The sequence below is a fragment of the Enhydra lutris genome, unplaced genomic scaffold (genome assembly GCF_002288905.1).
Source record: "Enhydra lutris kenyoni isolate GAN:26980312 unplaced genomic scaffold, ASM228890v2 scaffoldscaffold4, whole genome shotgun sequence".
NCBI lineage: Eukaryota > Metazoa > Chordata > Mammalia > Carnivora > Mustelidae > Enhydra > Enhydra lutris.
In genome coordinates this window covers 9,115,934-9,137,356 of record NW_019154088.1, presented here as the reverse complement: position 1 = coordinate 9,137,356, position 21,423 = coordinate 9,115,934, and the positions used below count along the sequence as shown (strand labels likewise).

At 37.7% G+C, this 21,423-nt stretch overlaps 1 protein-coding gene across 2 annotated transcripts in view; it reads right to left on the bottom strand.

The window, feature by feature from the left end:
• The window catches only part of LOC111140380 (BUB1 mitotic checkpoint serine/threonine kinase B), a 48,071-nt gene that overhangs the window by 989 nt on the left and 25,659 nt on the right, over positions 1 to 21,423 (bottom strand). The window contains exons 9-22 of one of the 2 annotated variants that reach the window (XM_022492654.1): positions 19,169 to 19,398; positions 17,185 to 17,297; positions 16,180 to 16,295; positions 15,161 to 15,207; positions 13,347 to 13,407; positions 13,126 to 13,231; positions 11,123 to 11,397; positions 9,374 to 9,513; positions 8,923 to 9,063; positions 8,336 to 8,436; positions 5,868 to 6,017; positions 3,559 to 3,701; positions 1,919 to 2,090; positions 1,014 to 1,120 (exon numbers count right to left, since the gene is read on the bottom strand). In XM_022492654.1, the coding sequence (XP_022348362.1) occupies positions 1,014 to 1,120; positions 1,919 to 2,090; positions 3,559 to 3,701; positions 5,868 to 6,017; positions 8,336 to 8,436; positions 8,923 to 9,063; positions 9,374 to 9,513; positions 11,123 to 11,397; positions 13,126 to 13,231; positions 13,347 to 13,407; positions 15,161 to 15,207; positions 16,180 to 16,295; positions 17,185 to 17,297; positions 19,169 to 19,398 (1,902 nt within the window). Of the gene's footprint in view, positions 1 to 1,009; positions 1,121 to 1,918; positions 2,091 to 3,558; positions 3,702 to 5,867; positions 6,018 to 8,335; positions 8,437 to 8,922; positions 9,064 to 9,373; positions 9,514 to 11,122; positions 11,398 to 13,125; positions 13,232 to 13,346; positions 13,408 to 15,160; positions 15,208 to 16,179; positions 16,296 to 17,184; positions 17,298 to 19,168; positions 19,399 to 21,423 lie in introns of both variants that reach the window. The other variant, XM_022492649.1, reaches the window with a different exon arrangement.

Below are 21,423 nucleotides of genomic sequence, written 5' to 3'. Positions count from 1 at the left end.
AACTACTGCTAATGTCTACGATGTTTAACTTCCTTGTTTTTTTTAACCAAAGAAGCTTGTATTATCAGACAAGGCAGAGTTGTTAGGAAACCCCAGCTGACCCTACCTATTTGTTTGTGTTACACCCACCTAGGACCACAGCCAAGTGGAGATACCTGAATTTATCCTACAGGTCTTACATTATATTTAAAGCCCATTTTTAAAGTATGTTTCATAGACATATGAGACTTACCAAATTCTGAATTAAATAAAGAAAAAATACAATTCACTTGTTGGGAGTAGGGGGAATGGAGAAGGGGTGTTAAATTCTCAATAGTGGTTTGTTTTTTTTTTTTTAAAGCCAAAGAATATACCAATAAATTGGTATATGGTAAGCTTATTCTGTGAAGTTATTAGCTATGATAAGCTAAAGTGGACCATGGGATATTTAATAAGTTTTATGAGTTGGCTAGAGGGAATACTAAGGTTCTGAGATCAAGCAGCTCTTATTAAGGGAGCATTTACTTCTCTAAGGAGACTTCAGTTCTCTGCTTTGATTCTACCCATTCATTAAATAAATAATAGCCTAAAATTAGTATATAATTGAGAAATTTAATTCTCTTCAAGAGATGCTTATTAACTTTGATAACAATAGCTATTAAAAAGCGTTATTAGACTAACATCAATTGATTATAAAATTATTCTCATGAAATGTTTCTATTAACACTTCCAGAATGAGAGGATTAACACTTCTAGAATGAGAGGTTTCCATACCATAGTCATAGTCTATATGATATATCTAGGTCCAGAATAATGTCCTAAAGTCTGAATAGTTTGATTCTTATTTTTAATTAGCAATTCCTTTGTTCTGCTTCTGCACTAGATGCTCCACTGACACACTAATGAAAACTGTTTGAAATTAATGGAATCATGGCATTCGGACTAAGAAAACTAAGGCCACTCGAGCAGAGGGCACCCAAGAGTAAAAGAAAATTATCTGGATAGGCAAAGACCCTGAAATCGCCAGTACTTACTCAGATATATTTTGGCTAAGTTTCCAGAGGGACCCATCCCAGAAGACCTGTAGGTGTTCCTTGAACAATAGTAAATGTGCTAAATCTGCTATACCAAACAGATCTACCTGAAATCACAAAAAGCACCATCAGCTAAAATATTTCTCTGCTACTATCATGGCAATTTCTTTATGTAGAAAGCAGAAAGTTATTATAGTGTTGAAGTTTATTTTATGACATACATTTTAGTAGACTGTTCCCTACTCCTACCATGAAGAGAAAAGCTCCCCAAAGGGGTGATCTATAAAGCTAACTCTGGGAATTACCCTTAAGAACAAAAGATGGGAACAAAATTATCCTGAAGAACAAAACTATACAGACTGTCAAATTCAAATTTGTAGACCTACTGAATGTGCATGGACTCTAGCTGTGATCTAAATGTGGTCCACATGACTAATTCAAGTTCATGCTACATTTTCAATCAGCAAATGCCAAATATCCAGAGATGAGTCAGAAGGGACTTTGTATATAACACTACCACATAAAGCACTTAACACTTGTAATCTTCTTTTTATGTACATTGTTTCATTTAACCCTCACAACAATTCTGATGCACACAGAGCAGATTGTTAGCCTTATTTTACAAAGATTATAGAAAATTACTTACAGAAGATCACATAGATGAGTGACAGAAATGGCCCTGACACTTAGGTTACTGTGTGTCATGTGTCTGCACGTGTATGTGTACAGTCTTCAGTGTTGTAACACAAAAATGGTACATTTTGCTTGACTAGGTGATATCTGAAAACTAGGTCATCTATTCCAGGGGAGGCAATATCAGTAAATACTATCTTTCATGGTTTATCCATGGAAGAATGAGATTAAGAAACCCTCCCCATAGTTGCTCAGGCTTGTTTTACACTTACCTGGTAGGGAGAAGAACAGTTAGCCAGGATCTTTTGTCCTTCCAGGATCTGTACAGTCCGAAAGCCGCTGAGGATAAAAACATCAGGATGCGCCCTAAGGTCGACACTGTAGGAGAAGTCCACTATCTTCAAAGCTTGATTGTTCTTATTATAATCATAGGGATCGTGAATTCTAAGCCCAGATTTAAGAGAAAGAAATAATAAAAATAGGCCATGAAAGAAGCTGAAGAGCTGCTCTTTAAAAAAAAAAGAGGAAAAAAAAAGGGAAAAAAAAAAAAGGTATTGCAGGTGTGTCTTAGCTATGCCAACAGCTCCCTCCTGTGGTTAGCTATGAAAATGCACCTGTAAGGGCCGCGGCAGTGTCCAGCTAAGCGGGGAATGTTGAGGTTAGTCTAGTGACACAAGGATATCTAAACCATAATGTATAGCCACCACAGAACATTTATCATATTATAGTTATTATATAAAACAAGTACTGGAAGTAGAGTACAAGCCTCTGTCTTATACTAGACACATTAATATGTACAATCGCAATGATTTACACACTGATGAGAACTATGGAAAATTAGAAGCTTTTATAGATGTCATAACCTTTCTTGTTCACTACTATAGATTAGGCTTTCCAAGTGTCATTCAGATTCCTCCTTCTCAGAGTTTAACTGAAACAACAAAAGGCTGTTTTTGTGTAAGATGCCACCTCTACTGTAAACTATCCTGTTTTTATTTAACACCATATTCTCTAACTATTACCTGTAATTCCAACCATTATTTCCTAACCCCCAAAACAGATAAAAGGAAACCTAATAACACTAATTCACTATTAATTATATTTTCATTGGGTTTATCTATTCCATGCAATAAAGCTACTCTCCAAGGAGACATAAACTATTTGTGTGAGAGAAAATAATGAATTATTTTTGTGTTCCTTTTGTCTCTGCTTTCCTCAGTTCCCCCAAATCCCTGATGAGTATCAGTGAGAAATGTTATATTTTTAAGTATAGGCTTTGACTAATCCCATCACATACCTCCACAGCACAGAATGATATATTTTACTTTAAAATTTACAATTGCTCCCATTTTTCCTTAGCACAAGATACATTTTTCTGCCATCACAAAACCATGTATATCCTGCTCTGTGTTCATCCCTTGAATTTGATGGCTTAACTGGGTTTAACTGGAACTCTAAGCCCTTTTCCTTGGCATAGTTTGCATTTGCACTCTGGTTTAGCCACTGCTCTTAGCAATGACCTCAATTTGGCCTGACTTAAATTTTGGTTTTGAAACCGAGAAGTGCCTTGGTTTTGCTAGCACCCTCACTCAATCCATACTGGCCGCACGCAGAGAAAGACTACCCAATTTAAGTCACATTCCTCCAAGTAATCATATTTTATATCTCTTCTTGCAAGGAATCATCACAATACTCAGAGTGGTTAATTTTTTTTCTGAATTAATGTATTTCCTCAATGTATTTTCTTTGAACTCTTTCAAACCATTCCCCTTGATTATTTACTTTTAGATAGCAAATACTTTAACATACTGTGTTCCTTAATATGGCATTTGTCAAGAGGCAAAAGGAAATGGAAACTATCCATATTTTAAGAGAAAGTTGACAGAATTTTAAGAAAATGAAAAGGACCAACCTGTTTCGAAGAATCAGACTCCTCGGACTCAAGTCACCATGGACTATTTCTGCTCTGTGTAATTTCTCCACTATTGTCAAAAGGTTATAAATAACTAACACTATTATTTCATGGGTAATAAGTTCACTGTGTTGAAGAAGATCCTAGAAACAAAAGGACAGAAAATTCACTATTTCTTAAGTTGGGGTGACTGTACTTACACTCAGTACCTTATCAGCTGCTGCTTTGTACTCCTTGTTGTTCTCTACTAGAATCTGGCTTTCATAGGTTGGGTCTTTTTGTCCCAGTTCTAACAACACTGCTCTCCTATATAGTATATAGTATAAATAGTGTATATATATATATCCCATACTATAAGGACTTAACGAAATAATAGATGAAGAGGGGGCGCTTGGGTGGCTCAGTGGGTTAAAGCCTCTGCCTTCGGCTCAGGTCATGATCCCAGAGTCCTGGGATCAAGCCCGGCATCGGGCTCTCTGCTCTGCAGGGAGCCTGCTTCCTCCCCTCTCTCTGTGCCTGCCTCTCTGCCTACTTATGATCTCTGTCAAATAAATAAATAAAATCTTAAAAAAATAATAATAATAGATGAAGAGCATCAAGGATTAGCCAGGCCCACAAGAGGTGTTTTATAAATGGTAATTTCAAAATACCCTCATTCTAACCATTTTGGAAATTCATATTACCATCAAAATAACATTCCAAGGGCACCTGGGTAGCTCAGTCAGTTGAGCGACCAACTCTTGGTTTTGGCTCAGGTCATGATCTCAGGGTCCTGGGATCAAGCCCTGAGTTGGACTCTGCACTCAGCACAGTCTGTCCCTCTCCCTCCCTCTCTGCTCCTCCCCTTCCTTGGCTTGCACACTCTCTCAAATAAATAAATAAAACCTTAAAAAAAAAAACCACACTCCAAAGAATAAAGTGATATATTGTGTTTGGGTTCTAAAAATAATCTACTGGGGGATAGCATAGATAGAAAAAGAGTAGCAAAAATAGACCATTCCTTCTGTAAAGAGTTTGGAAGTTGCCACTCTGTCCTAACAAGTAAAAGGCTGCACAGACTGAAAAATCAACTCTTCTAGGATCTATAAGCATGGTGGTGGCAGTGGTAAAGGGGGTTCCTCACACTTCTGTGAGTTTTATGTCTAGGAGCTAGATCAGGTTCTCACAATAAGTGTTGGAGAAAAATTCTCCTTGTGCTTCCAGAGGTGGAGGGGAAGAAGAACCATTTTGAAATAGGCCACAGGCACTGTTCTTTTTTTAAAAACTCTGTCATCAGGAGAAACCAGTTAACCAGAGCCTAACCTGCTAGAGTATTATCTGAGCCTACTTGACCTGGGGAAGGGAAATACCCAACGCCAGCCTGCTCTAGCCATCATGTCCCACCTAAGGGAGGAGAAATTCTTGGAAGGAACACAGTCCAGAGGCATAGGCTTACTATAAAAGAACATAACGCATAGAACTATACAATGCTTTCCTTCCCCTCATACCTTATCACCACATTATTAAAGGTCAATTTATAGCAGGTCCTTTTATCCAGTACATCATGCCTGTCTGTCAAGAAAAATTAGGGGCGCCTGGGTGGCTCAGTCAGTTAAGTGCCGACTCTTGGTTTTGGCTCAGGTCATGGGTGAGTGAGATGGAGCTCTACACAGGGCTCTGCACTCTGCAGGGAGTCTGCTAGAGATTCTCTCCCTCCGCCCCTCCTCCCACTCACACACGCACATGCACTCTTTCTCAAATAAATAAATCTTTAAAAAAGAAAAGAGAAAAATTATATGATACACTAAAAGGCCAAAAACACAATCTGAAAAGACAGAGAAATATCAAAACCAGACATGGAAAAAATATTGGAATTATCACACCAGGAATTTAACATAAGAGTGGCCATGAACTGATGACGATCATAGTTAGATTACTGGGTCACTGCCCAATTCTGTCTATTTTTGTCTATGTTTGAAAACTGACATAATAGGGGTGGCCTGGCTGGCGCAGTCAGTAGAGTGTGGATTCTTGGTCTTGGGGTCATGAGTTCGAGCCCCATCTTTCTTGGGTATAGAGATTATGTAAACAAACAAATGTTAAGAAAAAAAAGAAAACTGACATAATAAAAAGTTAAGAAAAAATGTACCAAAGAAGTTTTTGGTCAAAACAACTTGGGAAAGGAAAATGATCAATGCTTCAAGTTTATAATTTAATTGGTCTATTTCTAGAAGATTAACAGGAATTTTGCACTAAATTCTTTTGCTAAATGGAGCACAAATCTCTCTATTTAAGGGCTTTAAATGATAATGCTTTTATATTATTCAAACCTGAAGGGTGAAGCAGTTTATATATTGGTGCCAAACAATACAACCATCTTGGTATTGGTAACAGCTGCACAGATGATCATACTCCTCATTTAAACGTTCCTTTAACTTGAGGTTGATATAAAAGTCCCATGGGACAGGTTGAGATGATACCTGCAAGAAATTTTAAAAATAAGAGCTATTAGAATCTCTGATTATGGTTGGCAGATTCAAAACATTCCCTCCAGCCTTTATGATACCCCAACAGAAATAGTAGTAAAGGAATGTTCTAAAAGTCATAAATCGATAGTAAAAAACACAGCAGCAACAAATTCTGAAAGCTAGAAAGAGTACAGTAGGGGCGCCTGGGTGGCTCAGTGGGTTAAGCCGCTGCCTTCGGCTCAGGTCATGATCTCAGGGTCCTGGGATCGAGTCCCGCATCAGGCTCTCCGCTCAGCAGGGAGCCTGCTTCCCTCTCTCTCTCTCTCTCTGCCTGCCTCTCTGTCTACTTGTGATCTCTCTCTGTCAAATAAATAAATAAAATCTAAAAAAAAAAAGAGTACAGTAAGAAGTAACAATCCACTTAGCAGACCCAAGGAAAGCTGATTCTAGCAGTAGAGAAAGCTGAGCACAACTGAATTTATGCCACAGGACCATCTCCCCATGGTATAAAACTGATCGCACCAATTACCTAGAGAAATAAGGTGGAGAAGGAACAAACACAGGAGTGGTTGAATTCTATTAATGAGAAAGTTAAACCCCAGACTCCTCTGCTGCTCCTATAGCCCAGCCTAACAACTGCCTCTCCTCCATTCTAGAAGACCAAAAGTTTACCCCTAGAAAGTATAAAGCAGAAGGGCTCTGGGCTAGAGGTCGCCAGGGACTGTTTAAGGGAGATAGGGGTGGGGGGGAGCTTATACCTCAAATGTTAAGATGTATCTGTCCGCCCCTCCACTCTCCAGACTAATTTTCCCACTTAGCTTTTAAGAAGCTAGCAGCCAGGATTATGTGCTCCAGGAAGGATATTAGAAGTTTTCTGTGAAGAATCTGATCAGCTCAAAAGAAAAGGCATTAAGAATTGAGGCATTTTATTGAATGGCCAAGCAAGATCTTCTTACTGTGAGGCCCAACAGCTGTCAAGGTCCTAAATACATAGAGCTTTCAATTAGCTTTTAGAGTCTCATACTTAAATATGAATAGAGTCAAAGTCTTGAAGAAAACCTCTAATATGAAAGAGTTCAAAACAGACAAAAGGAAACATGATGCAAGGAGAAAAAAATTTAAAGCCTCGCAAATACACTCAGAGAAAGAATATTCCACCTTTGAAATGAAGAGCAGAATGTTATAAAGAAGAAAATTCTGAGAATAAAAAAGAGCGCTGGCAAATCAGATGCATGACAAAAGAAATGAAAAACCCAATAACAAGTCTGAATATAAAGTTGACAAAACATTTCAGAACGTAAAGCAAAAAGACAAAGAGAAAAGGAGAAAAAAAGATAAGATTTTTAAAGGATCTCTAAGAGACCCTATATCCTAATAAAAGGAATTCTAGAAGTAGAGAACAGAGAAGACTAAAAAGAAGAAATAATTTATTCTTTGAAGAAAATTTCTCAAAACTGAAGGAGTTTCCACACTGAAATGGCCATTCAGTGTCTAGCAGATGGGCAATAATAGATTTTTACCAAAAGATGTACTTGTGGAATTTCAGAATACTAGGGACAAACAGAGGATCCTACAAGGATTCAGGGAGAGGGAAAAATAGTCTCACACAAAAAATGGCAAAAGACTTTAAAAACCAAGGCCGCAAGCCCAAAGATAATAAAGCTATCTTCAAAATTCTAAGGAAAAAAAGTTTTGAACCTAGAATTCTAATATTCAAACTACCAATCCAGTAAAGATGTGGAATAAAAAATTTTCTGACATGAAACATTTCAAAAAAATTTATACCCATGCATCCTTTCTCGGGAGACTACTAAAATGTGAAGGCTTAAATCAAGAAAGAAATAAAAATGGGAGCCAATACTACTGGGCATCCAATATAAGAAAGAGGTAATGTGACTCCCTAGGAAAATGGAGAATGGAAATGTCAAGGTAGTACTCTGAGTGTGTGTGTGTGTGTGTGTGTGTGTGTATGTGTGTGTGCGAGAGAGAGAGAGAGACAGAGAGAGAGACAGAGAGGGAGAAAGAAGCCCAGGATGTAATTTGTCCGGATTGGAGCAGGCCAGAAAATTTCAGGGTATTTCCTCAAAAAGATAGAATTGATAGAATATTTAGTATGTTTGGACTTTTAAGAGATATACACAATTGCCTCTCATTTTTGACATCTGATCCTGGCACACAATGCTGAGTGATTTTTTAATTTCTCAGCAACTTTTCTATCAGGAAGCTAATGGACTGTTCAAGGGAATTGATGGTACCACGTGGCCAAAGTTACTGCTTCAACCCACATTATTTTTTACAAGGTAACTGAAATGACAAAGAATCAGTCCTACCTTTATTATGGTTAACTCTGCAGAGTTTCTTGGTGTCACCCAGAATAATTGGTAGTCATCACATATTAGGTATTCTTGTTTAATGCAATAATCCTCATTACCTGTTGAGAAGGTTTGATTCCATTTAAAGATCACCGTGAATATGTACAGCCCCTTAGCTTTTACTTCCTGGCTTAAGGGCTAAAGGTACTTTATATTTGCCAGTTAACAGCTAGTTAGAATACTTTTCAAAATCATTGTTAAAAGTTGAAAGAGGGGAAGACAGAATCCATACTGTTACTAGAACATGAACTTATCAGTGTGTCAACCTCTATAATGTTGTTTCTTTTTGTTCTTTTTTTTTCTTTTAATACATGAGTTTTCTTGTTTTTTGTTTTAATTAAGTAAACTCTAAACCCAGTGTGGGGCTCCAACTTACGACCTGGATCAACAGTTGCATGTTTTACTGAATAAGCCAGCCAGGTACCCCTATGTTGTTCTTAGATTCTAAAAATATTTACTGTGCTCAAGCAACAAGCTCAAGTACAAATAATAACTTACTTCTACAGTGTCACACAAAAAAACCCCATGTGTTCAATGATACTTACCCAGTTCAATTTCCTTTTCTATTTCCAACTTAGGCAATGGTCTATCTTCTATAAAAAACTCTGCAGAGGCCCTCAGCTCCATTAGAGATTTTAGTAGTTGTTTGCGATACTGGGGACACCAGGGTGACTGAGTAGGAGTGTCTGGGGGAAAAAAGTTGAAAACAAACAAACAAACCAAAAACCCCATCACCCCCAAAACCTAAAATGGATGTTGTAAACAGAGGAGAGGAAAAAACACAAGAATGCACAATCAACACGGCTAACGTAACAAAATTCATCTACCTCAGGTTTTTAAGGTGTTCAATTAATACTGATTCATTCTAGAAACTGTACAATTTATGGGAACTTTTTTTCTATAGAAAAAGAACCCCACATAGTTCAGTTTGCTGAGATAAGTAAGTGTTCAGTAGACACGGGTCTGGAGGTTTGCTTACAAGTGGTATGAAGCTACCTGCAGTCTCATTAGTAAGCTCCAATTTCTCAGGAATCTGAAGACATTTGATGGAGGAGGAGGAGGAACTTGTAATTGAGGCAGAAGACCCAGAGAACCCAGAGGAGTGTGTGGCTTCACGGCTGTCTTCAATAATTGGGCTGAAAGAACCACAAATGAGTCAGTTTTCATAGGGATAATAGATATCACTTTATCTTTGTTATTTTATTTAATATTCATTAGTCTAATTTTCAAAGTCCATTATTTTCATGAAACAGATATAGATTTATAATCAGAATTTAGGTGACTTTATCTACCCTGGTTGACAATCAATGTTAAGCATTAGATTTCCTAAATTTATGCTTTATTTACCTAATCAATAGCAAATGCCTAATCTACATCTATTCTATACTACTGAGAAACACTGACTGAGGTACTTTTTTCTTGTTTATCCTTTCTCTAGACAGTTTATTTATTTATTTATTTTTATTTGCCAGAGAGAGAGATCGGGAGAGAGAGAGTACACACAAGCAGGCAGAGAGGCAGGCAGAGGCAGCGAGAGAAGCAGGCTCCCCGCCGAGCAAGGAGCCCGATGCGGGACTCGATCCCAGGAACCCGGGATCATGACCTGAGCTAAAGGCAGTGGCTTAACCAACTGAGCCACCCAGGCGTCCCGACAGTTTATTCTTTAATAAGAAAAGATCAAGAAAGAAAAAGGGAAACCCGAATCACTCAAGATGAAAACATGCTAACATGTGATAAAAAGTTTATTGGACAAAAATTTAAAAATGCAGTTTTAAAAGCACAAATTGGCAAATTAAAGAATATTCCTAAAACCAACATTTATTTGTTTAACTTAGCCAACTTTTAAATACAAATACATCAAAAGGCTTTGTCTGTGGCTCTCTACACCATTTCTTCATACCATTTCTTCATTTCCACTTCCCCATTAAAAGATACTTAAAAAAAAAAAAAAAAAAGATTTTATTTATTTATTTATTTTTATTTAGTAGAGGGAGAGAGAGAGAGCGGGGGAGAGACAGAGGCAGAGGCAGAATCTCCGGCAGACTCCATGCTAAACACAGAGCCTGACCCAGGGCTTGATCTCATGATCCTGGGATCATAACCTGAGCCAAAATCAAGAGTCAGCTACTTAACCAACTGAGCCCCCAGGTGCCCCTAAAAGATACTTTAAAAAAGTATACTTCTGAGTGCCTAGGTGGCTCAGTCGGTGACGCACCTTCCTTTAGCTCAGGTCGTGATCCCAGGATCACTGATGTGGGACTTGATCCCACATAGGGCTCCATGCTCAGCGGGGAGTCTACTTCTCCCTCTGCCCCACCCCCCAACTCATGATCTCTCTCTCAAATAAATAAAATCTAAAAAGAAAAGAAAAAGTACACTTCTAGCCTATCTGAAATTAGTATCAAGCTATTCTACCATTATTTAAAACTTAATATTAAAGGAAAAACAAAATGCCTCCTGTCTCCCCATCAGGCATAGTTTACCAAGTTTCCTCAAAGATACCAGAATCCTCCTGGGGCTCTCAGTCTCATAACCATCAAAATTGACTTATTCTAACCCTCATACTCAAATCAATTACCAAATACCACCACCACTTTGTCAGGGGGGTCCCACTGTCATGTAAAGCACTTAGCATGGAACCTGGCAGGTAGTGAGAACTTGATAAATGATTGCTCCAACTGACAAGCACACACAGAATATGAGATCACTCAGACAGTCTGGCTTGTGCAACCTACAATCAATTACCTGAGCTTCTTGGTGCTGAGAGTTGGATTGTAGATGGTGCCGCAAGCAGTCTGCTGGTCCTCAGAGATCTTCACATCTAGATCCTCCTCCTGCAGCAGTCTCTCGGGATCAGAAGGGAGATCCTTCAAAGACACTATCTCATGAAAAGGAGTGGATACAAAACGTGCTGCTCTGGCAAAGTCACAGGTATCTTCTGGGTTAGGACATAGAGTTACATTCCTGAAACCTGTGATAATAGCATCCTCACTCAAGGGCTCAAGTCCTGTAAATTCATCCTGAAAAAAAATTCATGAAGTTTAGCTGAAATATTTCAGTGAGCATCTAGAGGACCTACCTTTTTTATTCAGAGAGACAAACATTAGATAAGTGATTTTTGATGTAGGGTATGGAAGTAGAGTATAAGAATCTCTAGAAAAGATAATTTTAAAAAGCACATCATAACGTTTGAGGGAAAAGGTTTTATATCATGAAAATAGCAAACTATGTATTATCAAAAAGTATACTGTGAGGAATCACCATACAAAGGAAAAATACTGGATAATTTTTTTCCCAACCAATTTCACCTAAGAACTAGAGGAGTAATTCTATTTTTCTTCTGGCTTTGACCTAGAAAATGTTCTAATAATCTGGTATCCTCCTAGCTTTTAAGTCTTCTTCTATGCCAAATGTTGAATTTTTATTTTATTTCTTTTTTTTTTAATTTTTATTTTATTTCTTAAAGATAATTCACAGTCATTGTAGAAAAGATGGACTATAAAGTATTAAAAAAATGGAAAATTTAAAAAAATATTCCTTTGTCTTTCAAAGATTGATTTATTTATTTAAGGGAGAGTGCATGTGCAAGCAGTGGGGAGGGGCAAAGGGAGAGAGAGAATCTCAAGCACAGTGCTGGCTGAGCTTGGCGCCTGACACAGGGCTCGATTCCAGGACCTCGAGATCATGACCTCAGCTGAAACCAAGAGTCAGATACAACCAAATGAGCCACTCAAGTGCCTTCTTTTGTCTTTCAAAGTAATACATGTATATGGTTTAAAAAGTCAACTAGTTGAGAAGGATATATAGTGAAAAAGTCTCCCTCTTGCACTTGACCCCCATCTCCACTTCAACTACTATTCCCCAGAGGGAACAGTTGTTTTAACTCCTGGTAGGTTACACGCATATACTTAAGAAAGGGTTTCAGGGCTATCTGCCTGGCTCAGTTGGTAGAGCAGGTGACTCTAGGTCTTGGGCTCGTGAGTTCAAGTTCCATGCTGGGTGTGGATCCTCTTAAAAAACAGTAATAGGGGGCGCCTGGGTGGCTCAGTGGGTTAAAGCCTCTGCCTTCGGCTCAGGTCATGATCCCAGGGTCCTGGGATCGGGCCCCGCGTCGGGCTCTCTGCTCAGCGGGGAGCCTGCTTCCTCCTCTCTCTCTGCCTGCCTCTCCGCCTACTTGTGATCTCTGTCAAATAGATAAATAAAATCTTTAAAAAAAAAAAAAAAGTAATAGTATTAATATAAATAAATAAGGGGGTTTATAACAAGTGAAATTATAGGATAAATGCTATTATCTTTTGGCTATTATAAATAATGCTGCCATGAACATTCACGTACAATTTTTTAAAATGTAAACATGTTTTTAATTGTCTTGGATATATACCTAGGAGAGAACTGCTAGGTCATACATATGGTAACTCTATGTTTAACATTTTGAGGAACTACCTACCTGTTTTCCAAAGTGGCTGCACCATTTTATAATCCTACCAGCACTGTATGAGGGTTCTAATTTCTCCACATCCTCACCAACACTTGTTATTTTCTGTCTTTGATTATAGTCATCACAGTGCATGTGAAGTACTATCTCACTGTGGTTTTGATCTACATTCTCTAATGACTGAAGATGTTACGCATCTTTTCATGTGCTTAAATTTGAAGCCTGTGATTTTAATTTTAACCCTAACTTTGTGAGAACTGCATGAAACAATTCACAAATGTGCTTATATTAACTTAGGAATACTGTTCCTTACACAAACATCTGGAGACACATCCTCATTTGAGTTGATGCTTTCTGAAGTTTTGAGAACTGCAAGGGGTCTTCGTTGGGCTAAAATCCGTGGGGGAGCTGCAGGATGACTGCAAAAGAAACAATTTATTTTTCTGTTCACATAGGTAACAGTAGCCCTTAATGCATCTTTATTTATAATAATAGAAGACTTTAAAGTATCAAAACAAAACAAAAACTTCAAACCTGGTGTTTTCTTTTTCTGAAAGAAGAAACTCATCAAAAATGGAGAAAGGTAAACTGGGACCTATAGAAAAAGAGAACAGATTTATGCTCTTAAGAGTAAATGCCTATTCTTCAAGACATCTAGGTCAATTAATATTTTGTGCTATTTGGAAGCAGAAAGGTAATCTGTTCTTTAAAATGAATAATTTTGGGGGCACCTGGGTGGCTCAGTGGGTTAAAGCCTCTGCCTTTGGCTCGGGTCATGATCCCAGGGTCCTGGGATCCAGCCCTGTGTCGGGCTCCCTGCTCAGAGGTGAGTCTGCTTCCCCTTCTCTCTCTCTGCCTGCCTCTCTGCCTACTTGTGATCTCTGTCAAATAAATAAATAAAATTAAAAAAAAATAAAAATAAAAAAATAAAATGAATAATTAAAAACATATAAAAGTAGAGATCATTTAATAAGTTACCTAAACATGAATGACTGTGTCTCATCTTTATTCCCCACCACTGCTACTACTTTCCAAACCCAACTCAACTCTGAATTATTTTAAAGCAAATCTAAGACATCATATCATTTGTAAATATTTTAGTATGTATTTCTAAAAGAGAGGCTCGTTCAAAAAAGCATAATCTCAAAACATAATCATACCTATAAGATTAGTAATTTCTGAGTATCATATATCCAATCAGAAGATTTGCTTTTTACCAAAATTATTTAGAAAGTCTGAATTGAGAATGCAGATTCATATATTGTGACTGGTTGAAACGCCTCCTAAATCACTTTGATTCTTTAGGGTTTGTTATTGTTTTAGTAATTTTCTGTTGAAGAAACTGGGTTGTTTGCCCAATAAGCCTGGATTTTTTTTGCCAATTACATCTTCCTGTGTTGCTTAACATGTTCCTCCAGGCTTTGTATTTCCTATAAATTGGTGGTTAGAGTTGGGGTTTTAATCATATCCTATATATTTTTTAAACTACTAATAGGTAGATAGTTATGTTTTACCACATTTAATGTATTTTCAAATGAAAAGAGAATAAATTTGGGGCGCCTGGGTTCAGTTGGCTAAGTGTCTGCCTTTGGCTCAGTTCATGATCTTAGGTTCCTGGGATTGAGTCCTGCATCAGGCGCCCTGCTCCATGCGGAATCAGCTTCTCCCTCTCCCTCTGCCTGCCGCTCCCCCTGCTTGTGCTTGCTCACTCTTTTTCTCTCTCTGTCAAATAAATAAATAAAATCTTTAAAAAAAAGATAATAAATTTGAATATAAATAGCTTTAATTTTTTTTAAGTTTTATTTATTTATTTGAGAGAGAGAGGGCACAAGCAGGGGGAGAGGCAGAGGGAGAAGGAGGATCCCCGATGAGCAGAGAGCCCGACGCGGTCCTTGATCCCAGAAGCCTGAGATCATAACCTGAGCCAAAGGCAACACTTAGGCACTTGTCCACCCAGGTACCCCTAAATTGCTTCAGTTTTAGACATTTCTTTTTCTTTCTTGTGAAAAACCACTTTCTTGGCTGCTAAATACTACTGATAGGTTTAGCTGAGTGTACATTGCTAAGGTGGAAGATGATATTCAGTAGTTAATATAAGTTTAAATTTACATTTAAACTAAACATTTCAAAGCACCAAGGAATCTTAAAAAACAAAAATACTCTTAAATGTCTTCCCTATCTCAAATTACATGCTTATCACTGAATTCCATAACTCAAAGATATGATACTATCTTAGTTCCCCTCTGTCTTCTTACAACTCCCTTTACCAAAATTAAAAATATTTACACATATTACATAATGTGTTTGTTATTGGTAAGTTTTTCATGACATTGTCAAGTGCAACTCACCTTTAGAATGAGGTTCTTGCCAAATGTTTTCTTCAGGTGAAGTCTCTCTGTAAAGAAACTTGTTTTAATACATGTCCTAAGTACCCACAAAAAGAATTACTTAATTCTTGTAAGTCCAAGAGGCTTTTTTATTAAATATAAACTTCTCTCTAAGATAAAAAAAAAAAAATTCTAATACTGTCAATCCAAATTCTTTAAGAAGATAAAACCTTCGGTCGTTAAAATTGCTTTAGAGAAGTATATTTGATAATAGATGTTGTAACATTAACAGTATAAGCAGATAACAAAATGGTAAGCTCTCATTTTTATCAAATAAAACAAAAACCAGAACACATAAGGAATATACTTATGTTAATAGCAATACTCTCTTGGTGGTAGAAATGGGTGGTTTTATCTTTAAAAAATTGTATTTGAGAGGTGCCTGGGTGGCTCAGTCAGTTAAGTGTCCAACTCTTAATCTCAGCTCTGATCTTAATCTCAGAGTCATGAGTTCAAGTCAAACCACATGCTGGGCTCCATGCCCAGCATGGAGCCGGGCATGGAGCCCACTTTAAAAAAATGTGTTTTTAATTTAAATATTATATTTGAGGGGCGCCTGGGTGGCTCAGTGGGTTGGGCCTCTGCTTTTGGCTCAGGTTGTGATCTCGGGGTCTTGGGATTGAGCCCCGTGTCACAAGTAGGCTGAGAGGCAGGCAGAGAGAGAGCGGGAAGCAGGCTCCCCCCTGAGCAGAGAGCCTGATGCGGGGCTCGATCCCAGCACCCTGGGATTATGACCTGAGCCAAAGGCAGAGGCTTTAACCCACTGAGCCACCCAGGCACCCCAAACATGTATTTTTTTTAACAACAACAACAAAAAAAGTCAGTACCCTGTCTTCCCTCCTCATCATCAGAACTTATGCTGTGACAGAGATTTGCAGATATTATGTCTTGATATTATAAAAGACCAAGTCATTAGAGTAAAAGGTTGGTTTTAAGTACCCTCCTATAAGCATCATCCCTTTCACCAAATGTGGTCTTACCTGGCACAAGAGTTTATTGGACAAACAGAACTGGATAGAGCCATTCCTGGTATTTCCTGAGACCCTGAAGCAATTTGCAGTTCAGCTGTCTCCTTTGTAGGCATCTTCTCTTCGTGCTATTTGCATTAAATAAACAAAATGAATGTGTCCCTCCTATCTAAAAAATCCTATTTTCAAGCTTTAGTTCCAAAATTAGGTTTACCATACTCTTTGCATAGATAACCACTAACCATATAAAATATCTCTGCTATAAAAGTTCTTTCTGGGGCGCCTGGGTGGCTCAGCGGGTTAAGCCGCTGCCTTCGGCTCAGGTCATGATCTCAGAATCCTGGGATCGAGCCCCGCATCGGGCTCTCTGCTCAGCGGGGAGCCTGCTTCCTCCTCTCTCTCTGCCTGCCTCTGCCTGCTTATGATCTCTCTGTCAAATAAATAAATAAAATCTTTAAAAAAAAAAAAAAGTTCTTTCTAATAATTTACGTTCCTAGTATAAGCTGTTTCTGTTGTACTCAACTGAGCAGTGCCAAGCATATACCAAATTTCTTTGGGTGACATGCAACATGACTAGAATAAAAAGAAGTCAATAAATTGCACTGCTTTTAGTGGCTCAAGTTCCATTTGAGGTCACCTGTTAAATTACTTTCCTGCTGGACTTTGTTGCTACTAATAGCTATGAAACTACCAGAAACTCTGAATGGGGGTTAGGAGAATTTTTATCTTCTATGCTTTGATATTGCTTAAATTTGTTTCAATAAGCATAGTTTTCTATATTAAAAAAAAGAAATGGGGACATATGGGTGGCACAGTTAAACGTGTGACTCTTGATTTCACCTTAGGTCATGAACTCAGGGTGTGAGATAGAGCCCTGCATGGGGCTCGGCGCTAAGTGGGGAATCTGCCTTCCCTTTCCTTCACCCTCTGTCCCTCTCCCTGCTTGCATGCTCTCTCTCTAAAATACATAAATAAATCTTTAAAAAAAAAAAAATGAGAAAGAGAGAGAGAAATGACCTGATCACCCGTTCTTTCTTGCTGAGAAGTTTGAATTTCTTTTAGCTTCTTCTCCATCTCTTCAATCTGTTTCTGCATTTCTGCTCTCTTCTCAGCACTGGTCAGTAGCTCAGCTAGAAACAGTAAGGTTGGCTGATGCATTAGTCCTCATAGCAATTTATTCTGTCAAAAAATGTCTTTGGAGCTCATGGCCTCAACATGTATGCTAATATTACAGATTGAGATTAATATAAATGGACCAAAGTCCTCTACTTGAGGTCTAGGTCTCTATTCTTTCATTTATTTAATCAATAAGAACCAGAATATCTATGATGTACCAAGCACAATTCAGAACATTTACTTGTCAGTGATAACACAAAGTTCTTGGCCATGTGACACTAATATTCAGTTTGGGGGAGACATGCAGACACACAAATTAATAAGGAAATCAGTGTTAAAAATAAAATAGGTGATATAAGAATGTGTGACTGAGTAGGAGAATGGAGGTCAAGAGTTACTTAAGATGGGTAAGCCGGGAAGATCATTTTAAGAGAACGACATTCATAAAGTTGTAACCTGAATGACAAGGAGCCAGTCATATAAAGATCTGGGGAAAGATTCTAGGCCAAAGCTGGCACAAAGGCCCAAATGCAGGAACAAGATCACTATGTTCAAGAGTGAGTTCCAGAGAAAGCCAGTATGACTGTAGCAAAGTAAGAGGGAGCAAAGTAAAAGATGAGGATGGAGAGGTAGGCAGGAGCCATGTTATGTGGCTATATATTATGTTATATATATATATATATATATATATATATATATACATACATATATATATAAAATATATAATATTATGTGGCTAATACCATGTGTGGGTAGAGTTTGTACTGCATAGTAAGACAATGAGAAAACATTGAAGAATTTTAAGTAAAGTAATGACAGGACCTGAACTTTTTATAAAAATCATCTTCTATGAGCAAAATGGACTACAGTAAGGCCAGACTGAAGGCAGAAAGTCTAGCTGCAATAGTCTATCTAAAAGATGGCGGTTTGGCTTAATAATGAGAACGGTATAAATGAAAGATTTGGGAAATTTTTTTGGTGGTGTGGTTGATAGGCTTATTCATTAGATATGGGGGAATGGTACAGAAAGAGGGATCAGAGATGACTTCTGGCTTTTTTTTGGTTTGAATCAACATATTGTTGATTGCGCATATTGTTCCCTTTTACTGAAATGGGGAAGCCTGTGGTATGTGCATGTGTTGGGGTGTAGTTTTTGGCAGAAATCAATAATTCTGTTCTAGCTATGTTGAGTTTAAAAATGTCTATTGGAGGGTGAGGGGAATGGGTTAGCCTGGTGGTGGGTATTAAGGAGGGCACGGATTGCATGGAGCACTGGTGTTATATGCAAACAATGAGTCATGGAGCACTACGTCAAAAACAAATGATGTACTGTATGGTGACTAACAACATAAAAAAAATTAAAAAACAATTTCTAAAAATGTCTGTTGGAATAGCCAATAGATACAGTTAACTAAATAGAAGTTTAGAGTTCAGGTGAAATGTCAGGGATAGAGATATAAATTCAAGAATCCCCACCGTGTAAACAGTATTTAATCTATTATCTAGTGAGAGTTGTTGAAAGAAAAGATAATTGGAATATTCCAAGACTCCGTTCTGGGTCTTCGGAAGAAGTCTTTGATGAGAAGAATAGCTCTTTGATGAGAAGAATAGCAGTGAAGGAAACTGAGAGGGAATACACAAAAAGGAAGAAGCCAACAGAAGCATTTCATAAACAAGTATCTCATCAACTGTGTCAAGTGAAGCCAAGATGGCAAAAAAGATCAAGACTGAAATATGGCCACTGGATTTGGCAAAAAGGAGGTTTCTGGTGACCATGATCAGAGTTGCTTCACTGGAATAGAGGGAATGCTTGCGAAAATAATGGGCAGGGACAAAGATTACAATTCCCAAGAAATTTTGCTGTGAACTAGATCAATACACATACCTTCCCTTCGCTCTTTTAATTTCTTCCGGAAAACTTCAGCCCGGATCTCTTCAAAGGAGAACTCCCCGACCCCTGCATAAATCTTCTCCTTACAATACATCATCTTCTCTTTCTTCTCCTGAGACTCTTGCTGATGGCTTTGGACTCTTTGCAGGGGATCTCCTTCTTCCTTTCCAGGCTTTCTTGTGCTTAAAATATGGTTTATACTAGGTTCAATTTTACATGGTGTCCTAAAGAAGCAAAATAATTATTATTCACCATACAGGTCAAATGAGTTATTTCTTACATGTTTTGAAAGAACACAAGGACAATGTCAGTAGTAAGACTATGTATAATTGATTTCAAAAAATAAAAAAAAGAAGATGGAGAAAAGAGGCTAAAAAATAATTTATGTGGATTATCAACAATTATGTTCTGAGTATTACTGTTATGATGAGGAATGAAATTAGCCATAAGTTAGGGTCATCAAATAGCTTATATTCCTTATAGGTAAAACAGATCTGAATATCATATCTTAATCAAACCCAGTGTATGAAAAAAAATTAACCTACTCAATATAGCCCATTTGCTCCTGTTTATTGCCAAAAACAATTAGAGTTAGGAATACAACATTCAGGAATGTGAAGTTCAAGGTTCTCAGCTAAGGGGAAGAATGAAAGTGATAACACAGGTTTGAAAAGAATGAAGCATAAAATACTTCAAGCAAAATAGGGCAGATATTGTCAATCCTGGCTATGGACAGAATTACTTATATACCTTTTATTTTCTTATGTGCCTTTTCACAGCTAAAGATATCTGGTCCCAGGTCACCTGGTTAAGTCAGTTAAGCATCTGACTCTTGAGTTCAGCTCATGTCATGATCTCAGGTCCTGAAACGGAGCTCCACATTGGGCTCCACACTCAGTGCAGAGTTGGCTTCAGATTCTCTCTCTCCCTCTCCCTCTGCCTCTCCCCCTGCTCACACTCCCTCTAAATAAACAAATAAAATATACACAAACAAACAAACAAACAAGCCCAGACATCTGGTCCCTACCCCAGATCTACTAAATCAGAACTTTTAATGGTAGGTACCAAGCATCTACATACCTAAAAGCCTTCCTCAACTTGTTCAACCTAATAAAGGACATCTACAAAAAATACACACAAACATCATACTTAATGATGAAAGTCTGAATGCTTCTCTTCTAAGATCAGGAACAAGATAAGAATGTCCATTCTTTTTTTTTTTTTTTTTTTAAGATTTTATTTATTTATTTGACACAGGGATCACAAGAAGGCAGAGAGGCAGGCAGAGAGAGAGAAGGAAGTGGGCTCCCTGCTGAGGGGAGCCTGATGTGGGACTGAGGCTCGATCCCAGGACTCCTGGGATCATGACCCGAGCCGAAGGCAGAGGCTTTAACCCACTGAGCCAACCTTGCCACTTCTACTCAAAACTGTACTGGAATTTCTAGCCAGGGCAATCAGGAAAAAAAAAGAAATAAAGCATAACTAAAAAAAGAAACACGACATCCAGGTGGGAAAAGAAGTAAAATGATCTCTACTTGCAGATGACATGATCTTATATACAGAAAATCCTAAGAATCTATAAAAACGACAAGGGCAAATAATGAATTCACCAAAAAAGCAGGATATAAAACCAATATATGAAAAAACAATTGTGCTTTATACACTTGCAATGAACAGAAAAGGAAATTAAGAAAACATTTCTATTTGCAGCAGCACCAAAAAGAGTGAAGTACTTCAGAATAAATTTTTAAAAGTGTGAATAGACAAACACCAAAGAAGATATACAGAAGGCAAATGAGCATATAAAAGATATTCAATATCATATATTATCAAGAAATTACAAATTAAAATAATGAGATACCACCATACATCTTTAAGATCTAAAATACTGACAACACCAAGTGTTTACAAGGATGTGGAGGTATGAATGAATGCAAAACGGTACAGCCACTTTGGAAGAGAGTTTGGTACTTTCTTACAAAACTGAGTCTTATGATATAATCCAGCTATATTAGTTGAAAACTTACGTCCACATAAAACCCTGCACACAAGGGTTTAGAGCAACTTTGTTCATAATTGCCAAAACTGGAAGCAATTAAGATGTCCTCCCATAAATGGATGAACATCCACACAATGGAATATCATTCAGTACTAAAAATAAATGAGCTATTAAGCCACAAAAAAGATATGAAGAAAGCTTAAGTGCATATTACTGAGAAAAGCCAGTCTGAAAAGCTTATACACTGTTT